We start from the raw sequence: 20,822 nt of genomic DNA, 5'->3' as shown, positions 1-20,822 counted from the left end.
CTGAATTTCTGTCCCCTTTGCACATGCAATGTCTGCAAGACACATGCCTGCAACGCTCCTCTGGACGAGCTGCTCTGAGCCCCCTGGGCTCCCCCAAACCCTCCCCGAGGCAGATGCCTTTGTTACACATCGTCCGGTGCTGTGACTGGTGCGTCTCCGTCCCCTCCACATGCAACCACCCCTCCCCAGTTGCCCAGAACCCACGTACTGGTGCACGGCATGTCGACGGGATCGGCGTCTGCCCGGTAATATCCATTCCGGCACACACAGTTAGTGGCCCCTTCCGAAGTTGTCCGGCTGTTAATGGGGCAGTGGACGCATCCTTCGTCCCCTTGGCTGGCCTTGAACATCCCCGACGGGCAGCCTGAAAGAGAACCGGGAGCGGCGGTGAGGGGGGAGGACGGGCCGGCGGGGCCACCCCGAGCCCCGCAGCGTGGCCAGGAAACACCCTCGGGGCTTCGCAGGGTCCAAAGCCAAACCCTGACAATTGCAAGTAAACGAAGCGGAGAAGGAGCAGCTGCTGGAGGCTCCGAGGCCGGCGCTGCCTGTTGGGACGGGGAGACACCTCCCCGCGAGCTCCCAACCACCGGCCAGAACAGGGGCCGCTCAGGGAGTCTTGTGAATACAAATGGGATTTTCAGCCGCTGTCACGCAAGGAGATGCAAGCAGCTGTGCCACATCAGACCAAAGGTCCACGGTCACCACTAGCCCAGCAGTGGCCACCCAAGGAGCAGGGCACGAGCCACACACACGCGTTGCCCACGGGACCGTCCCACCCCCTGAGGAGTCACAGCTCAGGGACTTTCCAAGAGGCAGCTCTCTGCATGTGACACCCCTTGTGTGCTGCTTCTTCCACTACGTTATCCAGTTGTTTTTTCATGCCATGAGAATGTTTTGCCACCATTTTATCCTGCAGCACGGAGCCTCGTGGTGTAACTGTGTGCTGCACCAAGGAACTGCAGTCTCCTGCTTCGGAGCTGGAGCTGCCATTCCGTTTGCTGCAATCTCACACTTGCATTGGCACTGAACATTCAGTTGCCATCCACCTTCTCTATGACCATTTCAGTACTTAAAAGGGCCCTACGAGAAAGAGGGAGACAGACCCTGCAGCAGGACAAGGGGTGATGGTTTGAAACTAGAGGAGGGAGATTCAGGCTGGACATGAGGAAGGAATTGTTGGTCCTGAAGGTGGTGAGAGCCTGGCCCAGGTTGGCCAGAGAGGTGGTGGCTGAACCATCCCTGAGACATCCCAGGCCAGGCTGGACGGGGCTCTGAGCAACCGGAGCTGGTGAAGATGTCCCTGTCATGGCAGGGGGGCACTGGGGGAGCTGGGAAGGGCCCTTCAACACGAACCATCTGTGACTCTATAACTCTGTGGCCCCTGGGGATTCACAAACCTCCATCATGCCCCAAGCAAGCTGCATAACAACATCCACTATTTTATTCTCTACTCTTTTCTCATAATTAGCAATGTCCAAATTGTTATTTAACCACCAACGTACCAACCAGACTACCTATTATAGCCCCACGGTCTCTTTCCTGAGAGACACCAGCCAACTCACAGCCTCTGTGCACCCATGTGTGGAGATGGGGTTGTCTTCTCCCACTTGCATCACCTCATGTCTATTGAGTTCCAGTTGCCTTCTCACTCCCCAGTCACGGCATCTCATAACGTCCTTCTGCAGCTCTCCACAGCCAGTACTTGTCTGCACTGCTCAATATCACAAGCGAATCCCCACTCCTGTCCCGATGGCAGCGGCGTGCTGGGTTCTGCCCGCCCCGGGGCTCAGACCCTGGATCCTCACAGAAGATGCTCCACCAGCAACAGCCGCTCACAACTGCGTGTTGAGCCGGGCAGGTGGGTGAGGGTGGTGAAGGCTGGACCACAGTGTGAAATACAATATTAACAGATACGGCCCAGGTGGCTAAAGATATCCATGCAAAGCTTTAAACACCAGCAAGTCCCTTCCAAGGCGAGGGATCACCAGGGTCAGAGCACTCATCACCACGGCTCGCGGTGATCGCTCGTGGTTGAGCTGTTAAGTTCTTGTGCGGCACCAAGAGCCCGGGGGTGGCAGATGGTTCCTGCTCCCAAACGAGTTAAACAAACTTCTCCTGCAGTTTGCTGCCAAGGCTTTCGGGAATGAGACGGATCAGAAAAGCAGCCTGGGAAAAACATACGCTCGAGGTTGCTGTGAGCAAGAGCTATTATTGTGATTATCTATTTTTTTCTTGGAATAAAAATCTAGGTTTTTCTTTCAGTTTGCATTTCCCTTCCTTCAAAATTATCTGGAGTTTCCAATGAGAAAAGCTCAACTGAAAAATACCATCAGCTTTCCTGCTTGCAAAGTCCCTCCTGACTCCCACGGTCAAAGATCTGTTGAAAACCAGGGTTCTCCTCATGCTCGGGGATCTTTGCGCCTCCGCCGTCCCCGTCCCCACACGTGTGACTCCATCGCCGACCCTATTCCCAGCGGTACGAACTCTACACCCCTCGGTACAAACCCCCGCAGAGGGTGTTAAGCTGTTGGGAGAGGTGCCGGCTGCGTGTTCTCCGTTACACGGCAGTGACGGTGGCTCTGCAGCTGGAACGGGAACGGGGTCCCCCTGCTAACACCCAGTTTTGAAACACGATAAGACCAACACACAGAATTGCTCCAGTCTGACATCCAGGGTGAAATATGGGGTCATTTGATCAAAGATGTTTTCAGACACAGGCCTCTTTCACCTTCCCGAGGCTTATTGTAAAAATAACAACTTTCCTATAAGGTTTCTTCTGCATCAAGATAGAGATACATCAAAAAAATGCCTCTGCTGATGAGATATAGTGAGTGGCCCTGAGAGACAAACCCATTCCCCAGGTTTGGCTGGCGCAGGCTAACAGCTGCAATTAATACTCCTGCATGTGCTGCTCTGAGAGCCAGGCAAAAATCAGGGGCTTAACGATCGCTCACCAAAAACACCAAGCGGGGATGTTAAAACCCATTGCACACGCCGTCAAAAGGCAGCCAGAAGTTTTGGCAATGTTCTTCCTCCCCAGGAGGTCCCGCACACCGACACGGGATAAAATAATCCTGGAAAATCAGAACTTCTCCCAAGATAATTGTTCTGAAATCACGCTGAAAGACGAGAAAATCACTGAAATTCGATGCAAAGTCAGCCTTTGGTTTTTTAATTCTCCTCGCAAGTAATAACAACCTCCAGAAGTAAAATAAACCAACACTGTGTTTGAAACTGTTCTGTTCCCTCCAGGTCTTCCTCTGGGTGAGAAAGCAGCTTTTAATTTGGAATCCATCCAATTTCTTGCTTCCAGAGTAAACAGCACATCAAAACTGAAATCTTCACAGAGGGGTGAAGCCCCTTCTGCGCGCACAGCGCGGACGGTCTCACCGCTTGCTGGAGGACACGGGACACCCCAGCGCTGCCCCGGGTGGCGACAGCACCTTTGGGACACACTGTGACGAGGGCAGGGCATCCTGAGAAACTCCCCTTGGGAAGAGGGAACTGTCGCAGTGCAATCACAGAGATCCGTACTGTATCAGAGCATCCCTCCTCCAGGAGGGCGGTTGCCGTGGCAGCGGCTCCGGCCCCGTCGCTGCGGCAGGGGCGCTTTGCGGCTTCCCCCGTGGTGGGTTCCTGCATCTCCGGCACCAGTCGGACGATGCTAATAGGGGTTCACAAGAGACAGATGGACCTTTAATTGCCTCGCCGCTGCATGCAGGCATGGATGGCTGCCTCGCTGGGTCCAGCTCGGAGACGGCAGCGGGTTTGCTAACAGCACTGGCTTTAGATCTCAAACAGACTTGGAACGCCTGAGCAGCACCGGGTGTCCTTGTTCGCCATCCACCCGTTCCCTGAGCACAGAAAGAGGGTTGTGCCTGGGACACGCTGCTTTGGGAAGGGAACGGCACGGAGAAGGACCCACGGGGGGTCCTGCCCTCTGCTGCAGGAAGACCAGGCCGGGGATGTGGGGGGCAAGAGCATCCCAGGCTCCAGCATCTGCTGCTGGAGGTGGCGCTAGCACCGGCTCCAGCCCCCCCACCCCGGGGTGCTGCCCGCCTGGGGCAGCTCGGGGGAGAAAGCATCCCGTGTGTCGGCCTGAAGGAAAAGCCTTTGGCCAAACGTGCAGGGAAGGTCACAGAGAGGTTCCCTGTTTGCTGGCTCCACGTCCCACCGCCTCTCTCTAACCAACTTTTTAATTAATCCAGTATGATCTGCGTAGGCTCCAAACAGGCTCCTCCGCATCCAAAACTGTCCTGGCCCTCACAGCTCACCCCATGCCACTTCTGCAAACAGCTCATAGCAACCAGCTCTCTCTTGCCATAAAAGTTCCTAAAATGGCACCTTCGGTCTGTGCTCAGGGCTCTGAGGACGGGTCCTCCCCGGCTCCCCGTGCCTGCCTTTGTTTCTGCTGGCAGCAGGGCTCCTTCCACTCCAGCAAGGCGTCTTTAATGGCTGATGGAAAACAGGCAGCCCTGGCTCTGTCAGGGAGGATCTGCCAAGAGTCTTAAATCCCCGCCTTATCTTCCAGCTGCCTCTGTGCTCCCCGCGGGGCAGAGCGGGGGCAGGCAGGCTGGCCCTGCATCCCCGCATCCTCAGCATCCTGGTGCCGTGGTACCCGGAATGGTTCACCTTGGCTGCATCCCACCTCTTGCCCTGCCCTGTGATTTTGGGAGCCCCCCCACCCCCAGCTCTCCCCACTCCCACCAGCATCCTCATCACCTCACAAACCCCACACAAGCCTCTGGCGCCCTTGGCCACACATCACGGGACTGCCCCTGCGCCGACCCCGCACCGAATGGGTGCCAGCGATTGGAAAAGAGGAAAAACAATGTCCTGGGCCGTGCCAGGAGGAGCTTGGCCAGCACGTCACAGGAGGTTTTTTACCACTGCCAGGCACTGGGGACGCTGCCACAGCTTGTTTGGGGTCACCCAGTTCAAGGGTGATGTGGAGGAACAGGAGAGTCAAGGGGGTCACCAAGATGGCCAGTCCTGGGGCACCCGAGGAGTGGGTTAACTGGGGCAACGGGGGACCTAATCACAGCTGCAGCTGTTTGGGGCCAAATGATGCAGAGCAGACAGACCTGAACACTTCTCGGAGTGCCAGAGCACGTAGTGACGGACAAGGACCACAAGTTCAGACTGGACTTCAGGAGAAGCTCCTTCTCCAAAGGACGGTGCAGCCCTGGGACAGGTCACACAGGGGTGGTAGATCTTCCTTGGGGTGGACTGCTCATGGGCTGTATCTGGGTATTTATGATATTGCCCTGTGCTGAAGGCTATTACACCCAACCAGCTCTGAATTTACCCCTTTTCCCTTTCATCAGCCATGCCCTTCTTACAGGATGAGATGCATGTTGCAATGACATTGTCACTTTTTCCATGTTCTGCCCATGCTGTCCCTTGTGCCCTGACTCTGTTTCAGCCGTGCATGCGAATGGCCCTCACCATGTCCCTCACACCAGCGAGAGCACCCGGAGCTGCATGAGCTCACACGCACATTCCCCTTGCCAGAGCTGCGCAGCCTCCTCAGGACCAGAACGGACAAAACACTTTGTGTCACCTGCACAAGTTGCCCATTCTCTGCTTGTTCATGTCCCCAGGCCCTCACGTGACGGTGTTTGTCAGCTGAGCCAAAGGCTGGACAGCCCACAGGAGCAACGCTGCCCATTGCCTGTGGATCTGCTTACGCTTCTGCGTGGCCTCTCCAGCATGGACACGTTAGTGCTGGAGGCGGGAGGACCCAATCCTGCCCTGCAGGACCGCAGTGCAGGAGGCAGCTGGTAACAGCCGAGCCCCTTAGACTTGGCTTTGGAGTTGGCTGGGAGCTCTGAAAGAGAGAGATCTTGGACCTCTAGGTGCCAGCTCTCCGCACTCGTCCTCCCCAGGGCTGCCCAGGTCCTCCGGTTTCCCTCCTGATAAATTTAATTAGCAGCCTACACTGTTACCTCATACTTGAGATAAGCAATTAATCCCATTGCCAGGTGCTGCCACTGCCAACACTGACAGCATTTGGAGAGCAGAGGATGGAAATAAAGAAGGGAAAACAGGGTTAAATGAGATTAACTGAAGGGGAACGCGGAGCTCAGCTGACTTCTGTGATGTGGATTAAAGACTTGTCAATGAAGGCAGAAGAAGTCGCAATGCAAATGTTCCTGTTTAACCCCATCATTCTCCACAGGACAGAAACAGAAGTGGATGGCACAGGCCTGCAAAGCCTCCTCCCATTGCTGGCAGCTCCAAACAGGCCCCCATGCTGTTGACTGGACCAGCAAGCTGCACCTCCCGAGCTCCCCAGCACGGGCACCACTGCTCCGGCCGCACAGCTGGAGCTGCCGGGACTCCAGACCCCACGTCCCCTGCACTGGTGCTCCCCAGAGGTGCCCCCCAGGCCACCTCATCTGCCTGCCAGCTTCAGCCCAGGGCTCCTGCAGACACAGCACCGCGGAAGTGCCCCGGTAAGGACTGCCAGGCTGCCCCCTGCCCGTCTGCAGCTCACCGCCGGTGGAGTCTTATCCTCACCATTGCCCACCCTTCACTTGGTCCACAGGCAGGTGCAGAGGGGCAGCACCGGGTCAGCGTGGGACTGTGACAAGACCTTAGTACTGGGGTGTGACCGAGATTTGGAGAGGACTGGGTGAGGCAGAGTGATGCCCTGTTTTGGGAGGTCCCCAAAAGAGCACAGTGGAAGGTGGTGCAAGGGACAAACGGTCCCCAACCTTCTAGCCAGGCTGAACTCAGCCCAGCTCCAGCAAGCTCCAAAGACCAGGGGAACTGCACAGACCAGGGATTCAGCCTTTGGACACCACGGCACAAACTGATGCTGGTCATCATACAGTGACTTGGCAGCACAGTCTGGGCCAAAGCCAGACAGTTATAGTCACCGAATCCCAGAGTGTCAGGGGTTGGAGGGCCCTGGAAAGCTCATCCAGTGCAATCCCCCCATGGAGCAGGAACACCCAGATGAGGTTACACAGGAAGGTGTCCAGGGGGTTGGAATGTCTGCACAGAAGGAGACTCCACAACCCCCCTGGGCAGCCTGGGCCAGGCTCTGACACCCTCACCCCAACAAGTTGCTTCTCCTCTTTAAGTGGAACCTCCTGTGTTCCAGTTTGCACCCATTGCCCCTTGTCCTGTCCCTGGTTGTCACCAGCAGAGCCTGGCTCCATCCTCCTGACACTCCCCCTTTCCATATTGATCCCCAGGAATGAGTCCCCCCTCAGTGTCCTCTTGTCCAGCTCCAGAGCCCCAGCTCCCTCAGCCTTTCCTCACACGGGAGATGCTCCACTCCCTGCAGCATCTTGGTGGCTGCGCTGGACTCTCTGCAGCAGTTCCCTGTTCTGCTGGAACTGAGGGGCCACAGCTGGACACAAGATTCCAGGTGTGGTCTCCCCAGGGCAGAGCAGAGGGGCAGGAGAACCTCTCTGACCTACTGACCACCCCCTTCTAACCCACCCCAGGTCCCATTGGCTTCCTGGCCACAAGGGCCCAGTGCTGGCTCATGGTCACCCTGCTGTCCCCAGGACCCCCAGCTCCCTTTCCCCTACGCTGCTCTCTAATAGGTCATTCCCCAACTTACACTGGAACCTGGGGTTGTTCCTGCCCAGATTCAAGACTCTACACTTGCCCTTGTTCTATTTCATTAAATTTCTCCCTGCCCAGCTCTCCAGCCTGTCCAGGTCTCTGATGGCAGCACAGCTTCCAGTGTCACCACTCCTCCCAGCTTGGTGTCATCAGCAACTTGCTGACAGTCGCTCTATTCCCTCATCCAATTCATTGATGAATATATTGGATAATACCGGCCCCAGCACCGACCCCTGAGGCACTGCACTGGATACAGGCCTCGACTGGACTCTGCCCCATTGACCACGACTCTCTGGCTTCTTCCCAGTCCATCTCACTCCCCGCTCATCCAGACAGCACTCCCTCAGTTCAGCTGTGAGGATGCTGTGGGAGACAGTGTCAAATGCTTTACTGAAGTCGCAATAGACCACATCACTGCTTTGCCATCATCTATCGTTCCCTGCTCTTCTGCAAGAGCATCCCCAGCCTGCTTGCTGGGACAGCCTTGGGCAGGCAGCACCTCCCCCAGACCCTCCCAGCGCTCTGCAGTGCCCACACCAGCAGCAGGGCTGAGCCCCAGCCTGGGAGAGGCTTTGTGCCGGGGGCTTGCCGGCAAATCCCTCCTGCAGCTTCCACTGGGTTCGCAAGGTCACGTCCCCGCTAGCACTGCTCAGAAGTTCAAGCATCTGGTGAGACCGCGCACCTGTGGGCACACACCTGCGAGCCTCCCCGACCTGCTCTGGGCGGCACATCCATCACCGGGGACGGGGCTCAGCTGTCAGGGAGAAACGCCTGGAATTCCTCACCTGCCCAGTCAGCCTGGTGCAGCCTCCTCAACCTGCCACGGGGCTCTTAAAGAGAAACGGAAAGCTTTCCGTCCCTGCCTGAGCATGGGGGTGCTCGCAGCATCCTCCGGTTACAGACAGCGAGTACCATGATCCAGCATTTCTGCCGGAGCTGTTCAGTGGACACCCCAGCGGAGAGGGCTTCCCTACCCAAAGGAGACGTGGAACTGTGTGTTCACCACACTGCTGTAGACCACAGGCGACCAACTGCATGAACTTTAACAAGGGCAAGCTCTGGGTTTTGCACCTGGGACACGGCAAACCTGGTTGTACAGACAGACTGGGGGACAAGATGCTGGAGAGCAGCTCCATGGAGAGGGATCTGGGGTTCTGGTCGACGGCCAGTTGAACATGAGCCACCAGTGTCCCTGGAGCCAAGAGGGACCCGTGTCCTGGTGCATCCAGCACAGCAGGGCCAGCCGGGCAGGGGGGGATTGTCCCGCTCTGCTCTGGCCTCACCTGCAGCATTCACTGTGTGCAGGGCTGGGGACATGGGATGAAAGGAGATAAAGCTGCTGAGAGTGTCCAGAAGAGGCTGTGAGGTGGGTGAAGGTTTGGAGGGGAAGCCGTATGAGGAGCGGCTGCAGTCCCTGGGTTTGCTCAGCTGGAGCAGAGCAGCCTGAGGGCAGAGCTCATGGGCTGCAGGTTCAGCAGGAGCAGGAGGGGCAGGGTGAGCTCTGCTCTGTGACAGTGACAGAGCCCAGGGAACGGCAGCAGATGTGCCAGGGAGGGTCAGTGGGACATGAGGAAAAGGTTCTTCACCAGAGGTGCTGGACACTGAACAGGCTCCCCAGGGAGGTGTCACGGCCCCAACCTGACGGTGTTCAAGAAGAGACTGGACAACGTCCTCAGACACACGGGGTGACCTGTGGGGTGTCCTGTGCAGGGACAGGAGCTGGAACCCATGATCCTGTGGGTCCTGCCAGCTCAGGACATTCTGGGGTTCTTTGAACCCATGGGCAGGGTTCAGAGCTCACTTGCAGTGTCACCCCTGGGTGAAGCCGACACCAGAGGTGAGGTGACAGGTCAGAAGCACAGCTCTGGTGGCAGCAGATGCTTCGTCCCTCCTCGCTCCTGCAGACACTCCAAAAGCACCCTAGGGTGAAGCTCCAGGACCATGCTCAGCATGTCACCCACCGCTCTGGGGACATTGGGTGCATCTGGTCTGGGAGCAACCCCAGTCCCAGCTCACGGGGCGATCAGGACACTGCCAGCACCTGCCCAGTTTCACCCCCACACCGTGTCTGGCAGCTCGGCATGGACCCGGACACGCTCACGTGAGCGGGGCAGATGTACCAGATGAGGTGCCACACCATGGGGCTGTTGCTGTGCAGTTACACGCCACCAGACACACCAAATGTCACGTTCTCCTTGTTCGGCCTCTCGTTTTCTTCTGGTGCAGAGGATGGACTGATGTGTTTTCCACCCTCTGACTGCAAGACTGCAGGGGTAGGTTTTTTTGGTTTTGCTTTAGATTCTTTACAATATCCTCATTTATTTTATTTTGATATATTTAAAACTGCTTTTCAGGAAGCAGCATGTCCTTTTGCAATAGGCGTACACACTGCAGCTCCACACACTGAAGGAGCAGTTGTGTAAACGGGAAGCCAGCTTTCTCCAAGTGGTCTCCAGAAGAATTTAGGACTTTCACATTTTGTTGCTTTGTTTGGTCTTTGTTTAAGTGTTTCCCAAAGCTTCTGCCTGTGCTGCATTAACCATTATGGGAATGGCTCCCAACCCTTTAACCCAGGGAAAGAAGAAAACCAAGCAAGTGGTGACATCAAAGTTGCACTGATGGAAAACCCCTAATCCTATAAACCCTTCCCGATTTAATTGGTGTTAAAACAAAGATAATCTTATCTCAGCCCTATAAAAGAAGGGATAGGATGTACTCTCTAAAAGCCTCTCTAAAAGCCCTCGTAAACTTGACAAACATTCCGTGTTCCCAGCCCAAAGAGAATGGCTTTAATCCTAAAGGAAACATGAAATAAAAATGGCGCTCTTCCTGGGCAAGACCCCTTCGAGTGGACGGTCTCCATGTCCCCGTGTGAATCCGGAGTCACTCCCCAGCCCCGCAGTGCTGCTGGGGATGGACACACGTCCACCAAGACCAGAGACCCAGGGACCGAGCACCAGGGACCCCAGTGTCTGCACATCCCCAGGTACGAGCAGAGCCAGGATCAGGCCTGAGTGGCCTCGTTTCTCCATCTCCAGGGACTCCAAGAGCATCTGTGGCTGCTCAAGTGTTTTATCTGCGAACCGCTTGTCTTGACCCATCTCCCTCACACCAGAGGTCAGAGGAACAGGTTTCAGGGTCAGGGGTGCAGAGCCTGGGAGGGGGTCTCTGAAGGACACCCCAGGCTGACCCACAGCCCTGGGCCAGAGTGCAGAAGTGTTGACAGCAGTGTTCCCAAATCGCTCCGCCACCAGTTCCCACAGCGTGAGGACCAGTGGCCCCCACCCAATCCTCTCCTCTCCTCTCCTCTCCTCTCCTCTCCTCTCCTCTCCTCTCCTCTCCTCTCCTCTCCTCTCCTCTCCTCTCCTCTCCTCATCATCTCCATCTCCATCATCTCCATTTCCATCTCATCTCCATCACCATCACCATCTCCATCATCTCCATCTCCTCCTCCCTCTCCAGCAGACATCGCAAACCCCTCAGGGTGCAGCTCCCCAGGGAGCCTCTCCAGGGCATAAGCAGCTTTTCCAGGTGGAGGTGGCCAGGAAAATTTGGAGTGGGCTTGTTTAATCATTACATTTTAACACCGCTTAGCACCCAGTTTAGACAAGTTTAAAACATGCCAGCTGGTTAAGTGCCAGCAGCCGCTTTCCAGATGACAACATTGTTCTTTGTCAGCACTAGGTGCTGAGTGGAGCTGGCATAAGGGCTGATTAAAAATGGTTAGTTATGGTGGTTTAAGTCACCGGTGGTGTAGCTGCACAGTAACTCTCCTTTCCAGCCCGTGGAGAAGCTGCAGGCAGGCAGCACCGCATGGGACGGGAGGGCACAGCTCCGCGCTGTCCACCTCCACCGACCAAAACGCCCTGAAGCTGGAACACACACTTGCGAAGGGTGAAACCCGAGGAGAGCCACCCTTCCTCCTACACGAGCTACCAAGTGCTCTGGCACTTGTGAGACCTGTGTGGAGCACTGAGTCCAGTTTGGGGCTCTCCAGTGCAAGGAAGGGACTCCAGGAGACGTCACCGGGTGGGCCAGGACAGTCTGAGGAGCAGATGTGAGCCTGCAGAAGAGAAGGAAAGATCTTATCACTGCCTTCAGTAACCCAACGAGGGGTGTAAGGAAGGTGGAGCCAGACTCTCAGAGGTAGAACATGGGAAATGCCAGCTTGACGCAAAGGGAATGCTTTTCATCACGAGGGAGGTCACGTATTGGAAGGAGAGCTCAGGCAGGCGCAGGGATCTACATCTCTGGGACAGTCAATGCCTTTCCCAACGGACCGGCACATATTTGGGTCACCGAAGCTGCTCATCACCAACAGAGTTTCCACTCCTCAAGCTTTTGGGTGCCCAGCCTGCCCCCCACTTCGTGGACAAGCACAGCAAACAGGGTTGTGCAAACATGCTGCTGGTCTAAAGGCAAAAAGAGCCACTCACACCAGGAGCACAAAGCTCAAGCACTTGTTTGTAGGAGCAGCCCAGGGAATAAAAAACAACTCATTTTTTTACTTTGTTAAAATTCACAGACTTTGTTAAATCGATCCCAGTTGAAAGTGACGGTCCCGTCCCCAGGCAGAGCCCCCGGTGCTGCCACCGCGCAGCCTCGCGACCGCAGCGCAGCCTGCGCCTCCCGCTCTGTCCATCTGTCCCTGCCACCTCCGATTCACTCATGCCCCAGCAGGCACACTTCTGGCCCTCAGATGTCCCCAAGGACTCCCCAGCGACCTGAGCTGAAGCAGCTTCACCCAGCAATGAGCTGCCGTGGCAACACGGTGCGATGGACTCTGAACCAACAGGTTCTGAGTTTGCAAAGGGAACTGCGAGAAGGAACGAAAATCACTGAGGCTCCAGGTGGCTGATCTGCCGAAAAGCTCCTTTGGAACACCCTGCTCCTGAGGAAGATGCACAGACAGCCTCTGAGGTCCATCCCGCAGGGGCAACGTCGGCTTTAAACCAAGGTTAGAAGGAGTGTTGAGGGACCAAGGGTGACTACAACCCATGTGTCCTCCCCGGGAGTGGGCACAGCCAGTGTCTGTCCCTGCACCCATCTGCACCGATGCGGTCTGTCTGTCTGCAGCTTTATTTAGGAGCTGTCAGCTTGCTATCTCAGCACCGCTGATGAAATAAAACACACTAAGTATTGTAATTGGAAGCACTCGCAATGGGGATAAGGTTTTTAAAGCAAGACAACCTAAGTGCTACAAGGTTTTGGAACAGCGGGGATGAAGCCACTTGAGCAGCCTCCTCCCCACCTCGCAGCCCCCGAGCTCTCGTGTGTGTGACCGCGGTGTTTGCAGCACACAACCGCACACGGCACAGACGGGCCGGGAGTGCGATGGCTTCTGCAGGAACATGGGTCATCATCGAGAGCCACCAGAGGCGAGCAGCAAGAAAGATAAAGGCCCCTCAGTTCCAGCAGGACAGGGAACTGCTGGAGAGAGTCCAGCGCAGCCACCAAGATGCTGCAGGGAGTGGAGCATCTCCCGTGTGAGGAAAGGCTGAGGGAGCTGGGGCTCTGGAGCTGGACAAGAGGACACTGAGGGGGGACTCATTCATGGGGATCAATATGGAAAGGGGCAGTGTCAGGAGGATGGAGCCAGGCTCTTCTGGTGACACCAGTGACAGGACAAGGGGCAATGGGTGCAAACTGGAACATAGGAGGTTCCACTTAAACGTGAGAAGAAACTTGTTCCTGGTGAGGGTGTCAGAGCCTGGCCCAGGCTGCCCAGGGGGTTGTGGAGTCTCCTTCTGTGCAGACATTCCAACCCGCCTGGACACCTTCCTGTGTAACCTCATCTGGGTGTTCCTGCTCCATGGGGGGATTGCACTGGATGAGCTTTCCAGGGCCCTTCAACCCCTGACATTCTGGGATTCTGTGGTTTTTGAAGAGAAGACTGTTCTGGATGCTGTCGATAGTGGTGTCTCCCAGGAGCTGGCAGAGCCGCTCTGCGTTACCTGCAGAATGATGTGGGGCCCTTCCAATCCCTACAATTCTATGATTTTATGAAGACACACTAAACCTTTCTAGAAGAACTCGTCGTATTTGACGGAACTTTTGGAAAATGTGGATGACTCCGTGATACGGCCATTGCCACTGTGTTCAGTGCTGCCCAGGACCTGGTGTGGACATCCAGGGATCCATTTGTCGTGGTTTAACCCGAGCTGGCAATACAGCCACAATAGCTGCTCATTCACCCCCTCCCCAACAGGGGAGAGAATCAGAAGGGAAAGGAGAAACGTGGATTGAGACAAACAGTTTAATAAAATAACAAATGCTAATACACTGCTAGTAAATATATCTATAAAATAGAAATAAAATATACTCAGGGCAATTCCTCGCGGATTCTGTCCAGTCCCGGGAAGCAGCATCCTGGTCCTGATCCCAAAGAGAGCGAAAAAAGGCAGAAAAGCCAAGAGGCCTCTGCAAAATGGTAAAAAGCTGAACTAAACATCCCGCACCAAAACACCCCTGGCTCAAGAGACAAAGGGCCCAACAGCGAGCAAGAGCGAGAATGCCCCAAAGAGAGAGAGAATGGAAGATCCCTCCCACCTTAAATACACAGCATGACACTAATGGGGTGGAATTGATCATTGCTCAGTGTGGGTGTCAGTCCAGCTCTGTCCGTCCATCCCCTTCCTCACTGCCTCACACCTGTGGGCAGAGCTCAGAGTGCCCTCGGCTCTCAGACCAGAGCAATTACAAACATTAACCCTGTGCTGGGTGTTATCTCTTGTTCTCAAACTAAGTCCAAATAATGAGTGTGCTAGCTATGGAAAAGAAAGGTTACTAACTGCATGGAGAAAATTAACTCATTTTCAGTCAAACTAGCACACCATTCACAGCCTCATCCGAGTTCAACACGTCCCGTGGCATCACCGATCCAGGGGACAGTAAGATCCTAACATGACTCTGCTACGGCTTCACCCCAGACCTGTCCAACCCTCCCACTGACACGAGCCAGGTGCCTGGAGGCCGGCAGAGAGCACAAAGCCCGAGGAAGGGATCCACGGCTGCAATCAGCACATGCACTCCTGATGGAGAGCAGGAAATATGATGTGGGGCTGCACAATGAACTACGAATCCAGAAAACTACCGAACCCCCCGACCCCTTCCAAACAGCAGGTCTGACCACCTCGCACTGAGGAAAAGCAGCACGGCCGAGCCACGATCACCATGTGCCGGGGATGAGTGTATAAGGAGAGCTAAAGTAGAGATTCTATACGTTATTTTCTAGGAAATCTTTTATAAACCCTCCCTATTTTTCACAACTGTAACAACTTCAGCAATTTGTGGCTGAATAAATACCCAGGGGCCATTTGCACTGCCAGCATTCCCTCTGCACTCAATGCCTCAACCTGGCGGCGGTGTTCGCGCAGCATCAAGGGCTGCGGGCGACCAACATCAGGAGGAGAAGGTTGATCCCGAGGTCCCCTGGCTCTCATTTCCCTGATAACTTTCTCTGAAAGGATGCTCTGCTGGGGGAAAAGCAGCAGCAGATAATGATCTGTCTCTATCCATCCGGAGCAGCGCTGTACGGCCGGACCCGAGCGCCACTCGTGCACCGTCAGAACCGGGAAGAGGCCGTTTTCAACAGCTCGTAACTCCCCTTATTTGGGTGGGTCTTGCCTGCATCCATCAAAATGCACCTTCCACACCTGAAAGCTTTCTTCCAGCAGATTCCATGCTCCCACACTCTCAGATTTCCGTGCTCCCACTGGAAAGCAGAGAGGCCTTGGAAAGGCATCACGAGCAACTTGAGACGGAAAAAACGCGAGGTTGCTCCAGCACAAGGCTGGGAGCTCGCTGACGGGTTTCGGCTGCGCAGAAGTTGAAGTCGGTTCCTGCCTCTGTGCATCGACACGGAAATCTCAATAAATCAGGGGTCTTCTCCAGCTTCCCGCATTGCCAGGGCTCCCCCGCCGCGCTCAGCCCCGCTGCCAGCGCCCGGTACTCTGGGTGCCCAGAGGTGCCAGCGAAGCCACCAAGGGCAGGAAGCGCTAATAAAACACTATGAACAATAACTAAAATATTGCCTCAAAAAAAAGTTGTCATTGCCCCCAGGAAAACGCAATTCAGATTTTCCTGTAAAAATTAATTCTGGCCAGGAAATGACACTGAGGGAGTAAAAATGCATCTTAAAGAGTCAGGAACTGGTAGCAGCTGCTTTAAATTGGTAAGCGCAAAATACAAGCAGTTGGTTGATAAGAGCAGCTAAATTGGGCAGTGGAAAAAACAGGGCCCGTAAGATTAACAACAACAGGATGGAAACAAAGAATGCAAGAAAAATGAAGCCATAGGAAAGGTATGTGTGTGCCCCAAAATAGGGCAAATTTGTCCTTTATGACACAGAAAGAGATATATAATGATTTAATGTATGCACGGAGAAGGATTGTTTCATAAGCAACACTTCCTCAAAATTTTCCATTCCCCCTGAAAGCAGGAAGAATATCAGCAATGGTCTCCCAGCGCCAGGCGGGATTAGATAACTCGTACCCAAGAGTTTAAGAGTCAGCCAAGGAAAACCGTGATGCGAGTGCTGGTGGGTATGAAATCAGCCACAGTGAGACCACGTCAGGGGAGCAGACACAGCGATAACACTGCGGCTGTGGTGTTAAAGGGTAAGAGATGCTTAGCTCTCTTGGCCAAGATGATGGCACCGCTGCCACGGGTAAAGAGTGGAACAAGTAACACCAAATAAAGTCCCCTGATATACCGGCTGTGTGTTGTGGGGTTTCCTTGGTTCACTGGTCACTTTGCAGAGTGGGATCAGATACTGCACTGGTGGGGTTCAGCATCCTCCCGGTCCCATTCTTCAATAAGTGGTTCTCGGCACCATGTGCCACGTTGAAGAAAACAGGCCGAGAAGCAGCGAGGTTGCTGCAGAGAAAGGGCTGAGCGTGGCGACCTGGCCTGAAGCTGCAGCAAGATCAGCGAGATCCCCAGAGGAAGGAGGCAGCAAGGGCCCAGCACATCGACTCAGAGCTGGAGGTGACGTGAGAGCTGCGCACGGGCAGCGTTGTACAATCAACCATTTCCTGGTCCCTCAGCAGCAGTATAGAAATACAGAGAGATTTGGGCTTCGTAATCTACAGACTGCCCAGCACCACGCTCATTTGGCTGTGAGGAGTCCCAGAAGTCCTTCTCCAGGGACCTTCACTGCATCTCCCCGAGGTCAGATGGTTCCAGAGCCCACGGCACAGCGGTCGCTGACACGAGGATTTCCTCTGTCTGCGCAGGAGACGGGGAAAGCAACCACGCTGCTCTAGGTGGGAAGCAGCTGCATTGTTCAGAGCAGGGACCGCAGTCGGAGAAGGGTTTTCTTCAAAGCACGAGGCGCTTGGAGCAGTTCCAGCCGGGGCTGGAGCAGAACAGATGGCAGAGCCCCACTAATCCAGACAGGCAAGCCAAGCCCGGCACTGCGCAGCAACCTGGGACGCTGCCAAGCATGAACTCCCACTTTAAAGGCCCCACTTGCTCTGACAGATTACCACAGCCCCCTGAGAGGGTCCCGTGGGGAGACGCTCCTGTTTGAGAAGATTTGAGCCCTGCCTGATGAAGGAGCGGGGAGGGGAAGGCAGGGCCAGGCTGGAGCGCGGGGTGCACGTCCCAGCCCGCTCCTGTTGCAGTCCTGCCTAACGGGGGACAAACCCCAAACTTCCCACCCCGACACATCCGCATCCCTCAGCCCTGCAGGCCGCATGCTGCAGCGCAGGGATGTTAGCAAGGAACTGCCTTATTATCAGGGCTGTGTGAGCAAAACTCAAACTGCCATGCACATCAACGTAAGGTCTGTCTTCTCCTCTCTCCTGCTCCTTTCCGCTCTGGGATACAGAGCCTGGTTTTCCATAGAAAGGCAACGCATGGGCAAGGTCCCGCAGACTGCCTGTGGGCAGCCTGCAAGGCACAGCTCTGCTTGGCAGGACAAGGGCTGGGAGACCCTCCTGTGCAAACAGCAACTCTGCCGGGACTAAACACAAGCACTCACAGCATCTCTGTGTTGCTAAGGCTCTTCCTGCCTGGTGACTTCTCCTCCTCCTCTCTCTCTGGGGTACTTGTCCCCGCTGCTTTTGTTCCTGTGATTTCATCTGCTCATATGGGAAAGCATCATTAGGAGCGTCTCCACGTTGTTCTCTGCCCATCCTCGCCCACGGGATCTCAGCATCCCTCGCACCACCACAGCGGGACGTGGACTCCGCTCTCCTCCCACGCTGGTCCCAGCTCGCAGGTCTCTGGCTGATCTAACACAGGGATATCTCCTGCGGGAAGGAGGTGCCAAAAAAGCGATGAGGAGGAAAGTGCTCAGTGGCTGCTCTGCACCGGGAGCTCCTGGTACAGCAGTGCCTCAAGACAAAGGAAGAGGCACCAACAGCCTGAGGGCCAAGGGCTCTCCAAACCTATTGGCCAAGCAACGAGCAGTGACCAGCTTCCTATGTCCTTGTCTCAAGGAGACCTCACACAAGGCAGCGCATCCCTGGACGGCTCCAGGCAATGAAGGGCACAGCTGAGCAGGCACCAACATCACGGGCAACACCATGTTCTCCTGCGCCAGAACAGGGAAAGGGTGGCAGCTCGCTGCGCCACGAACCACAGCTGATGCAGGCAAAGCAGCCGTGTGAACGAGCATGGGGGCAGCTAATGACGTGTCCCTCGGCTTGTCTGCAGCCGCCTGTCCAGCCAACACAGCCGGTGTTGGATGTGACAACACGCCTGGGAACCCGCAGAGCTGGGGTCATGCAGCAATGGTTACTCATCCTGGAGAAAGCACAGTGGACGGTGCAGGGCAGCCTCGCTTCTCCCCGTGCCAGGACGCCCAGCTGGCCACCACCGCCCCACCAGTTCGCCCCGGTACAGACAGTGCCGTGGTACTGGAACCCAGATGCTCACAGGATGCTATCTCTGGTCTAGAGCTGAAAATTAAATTAAAACCATGACAGGGACAGTTAATTAAAGCAGATTAGTGTGAGACTAATTAGGGACGCTGACACTGCAACCATCAAGCCCTGCAATGTTAATTAGCTGTTCATTAATGTCAGCTCCCTGTTCAGTACAGAAATATGAAGTGCCTGTCTCCTGCCTTCATGCACAGCAGAGCACACAGCAACACTCGGCCGTCTCCTCTGAAGGCACACCCGGCCTCCCACCACCCCCGCGGAGACACCATCGCACCAACAGCAACACCATCCTCACCACCACCAACACTGAGACCTTCACCACACCCGGCGCAGAGACAAGGCCACCACCGGCAGCAAAATCCTGTCGCCATCCTGGACCACTACAGCCACCGACAACCAGAAGGGCCCCATCACCACCCAGCAGTGCTACCATGCCATCATGAACAGCAGCTGTGAACATCTGCCATGTCCCTCGTTACTGGGCAGAACGCTCAGAAAGCTGAGTGTTGCCCAGGACCCACCCCTAGAACTCCCTAGAAGTAGCACCCACTCTCTCCCACATCCATAACGTGCCAGGGAACACGCAGGACCATCCTTGTTTCCCTCTTGGCCCTAAAAGGTACCAGAATGGTGCTTCCCCAGCCTACCACCATGCCCATAGCTGGGACACCAAAAGGAAGGATGGAGAACTCTAGAGTGACAAAAGCAAAAGAAAGGAAACCCACCAAGCTCCTTGGTGTGACTTTCCATCACCACAAGAACGTCTGTCCTGCCCAGCCCGGGAAAGGCAAGGAAAAGAAACAGCTGTTCCTCAGGAGGACAAGAGCACACACGGGTGTGCAGGGAGCGCACAGTGACTGCAGGAGGCACACGGGCCGTGGAGAGACACGGGCTGCAGGGAGCACGAGTGAGCTGCAGGGAGCAAACACGGGGCTGCAAGGGCCACAGACAGGCTACAGGAGCTGATGGGGGCTGTAGGGAGGCAGCACCAGCTGTGTGGACCACACGTGGGCTGTAGGCATCACACAGTGTTGCAGTGAGCAACACAGGCTGCAGGGAACACGCACAATGGCTGTTGGGAGAAACTTATGGATGGTGGAAGCCAGCAGGGGGTTACGTGGAGCACAAGCAGAGCCATGTGCGGCACAAACAAATGTTGCAGAGAGCGCACACAGGCTGTGGGGAACACACACAGGCTGTGCTGATAACATGCTGGCTGTTGGGAGCACACACAGGGCTGTAAGGAGGATGAACGAAAAGTATGGAGAAAAATGGGGTGTAGGGTGCTCACCCAGCCTGTAGGGAGAACACATGGTTGTAGGGAACATGCACTGGCTGTAGGGACTATACAAGGGGCTGCAGAATGAACACAAAGGGCTGTAGGGAGCACACACCAGGTGTATGAACCACACACATGGTGTAGGGAGGATACTTGCGGCTGTACAAACCACACACAAGGCTGTATGAGCAGACACTGGGGAATGACTGGGTATACGGAGCACACACAGGTTGTAGGGAACACACACAGGGTGTACTGAACACACACACACAGGGTGTAGGGAACAGAGGGTGTAGGGAACACACACACACACACAGGTTGTAGGAAACACACACACACAGGTTGTAGGAAACACACACAGGGTGTAGGGAACACACACACACAGGGTGTAGGGAACACGCAGTGGCTGTAGGTTGTAGGGAGCACTCACCAGCTGTATAACCCACACACAGAGCCACAGGGAACACACACAGGGCTGAGAGGAGCACGTATGGGCTGTATGGAGCACACACAAGGGTACAGGGTAAACAAACGGGCTGTAGGACAGACCTATGGGCTGTAGGGCTCCACACAGGCTGTAGGGAGCTCGCTCAGGGGCTGTAGGGAGAACACACGGACTGCAGGGAGTAGACACAGATTGCAGGGAGCATACACCAGCTATAGGAAGCACACGGGGCTGTCAGGCACATGCACAGAGCTGGAGGGAGCACACATGGGTTGTACAGACCACATGTGGGGCTGCACACATGACACAAGGGTGGGAGGACATGCAGGCTGTGGGGAGCACACAGGGGTGCAGGGAGAACACACCAGGCTATAGAAGGACACACAGGGCTGAGGGAACACACAAAGGCACGGGGAGCACACATCTGGCTGTAGGGAGCACACAGATCACCTAATCACAGAATGTCAGGGGCTGGAAGGGCCCTGGAAAGCTCATCCAGTGCAATCCCCCCGTGGAGCAGGAACACCCAGATGAGGTTACACAGGAAGGTGTCCAGGCGGGTTGGAATGTCTGCACAGAAGGAGACTCCACAACCCCCCTGGGCAGCCTGGGCCAGGCTCTG

The 20,822-nt window shown here is 55.5% G+C and overlaps 1 protein-coding gene across 1 annotated transcript in view; it reads right to left on the bottom strand.

Annotated features, from left to right (window-relative positions):
* EPHB2 (EPH receptor B2) overlaps positions 1-20,822 on the bottom strand; it is a gene marked incomplete at both ends in the record, with an annotated part of 141,769 nt that overhangs the window by 48,769 nt on the left and 72,178 nt on the right. Inside the window, one exon of the mRNA XM_080358691.1 lies at positions 209-364. Coding sequence (XP_080214817.1) covers positions 209-364 — 156 coding nt within the window. The remainder of the gene's footprint in view (positions 1-208; positions 365-20,822) is intronic.

The sequence above is a fragment of the Nesoenas mayeri genome (genome assembly GCF_963082525.1).
Source record: "Nesoenas mayeri genome assembly, chromosome: 24".
Lineage (NCBI taxonomy): Eukaryota > Metazoa > Chordata > Aves > Columbiformes > Columbidae > Nesoenas > Nesoenas mayeri.
The sequence above is the reverse complement of the archived record's forward strand: the minus strand, read 5'-3'. Positions and strand labels throughout refer to the sequence as shown.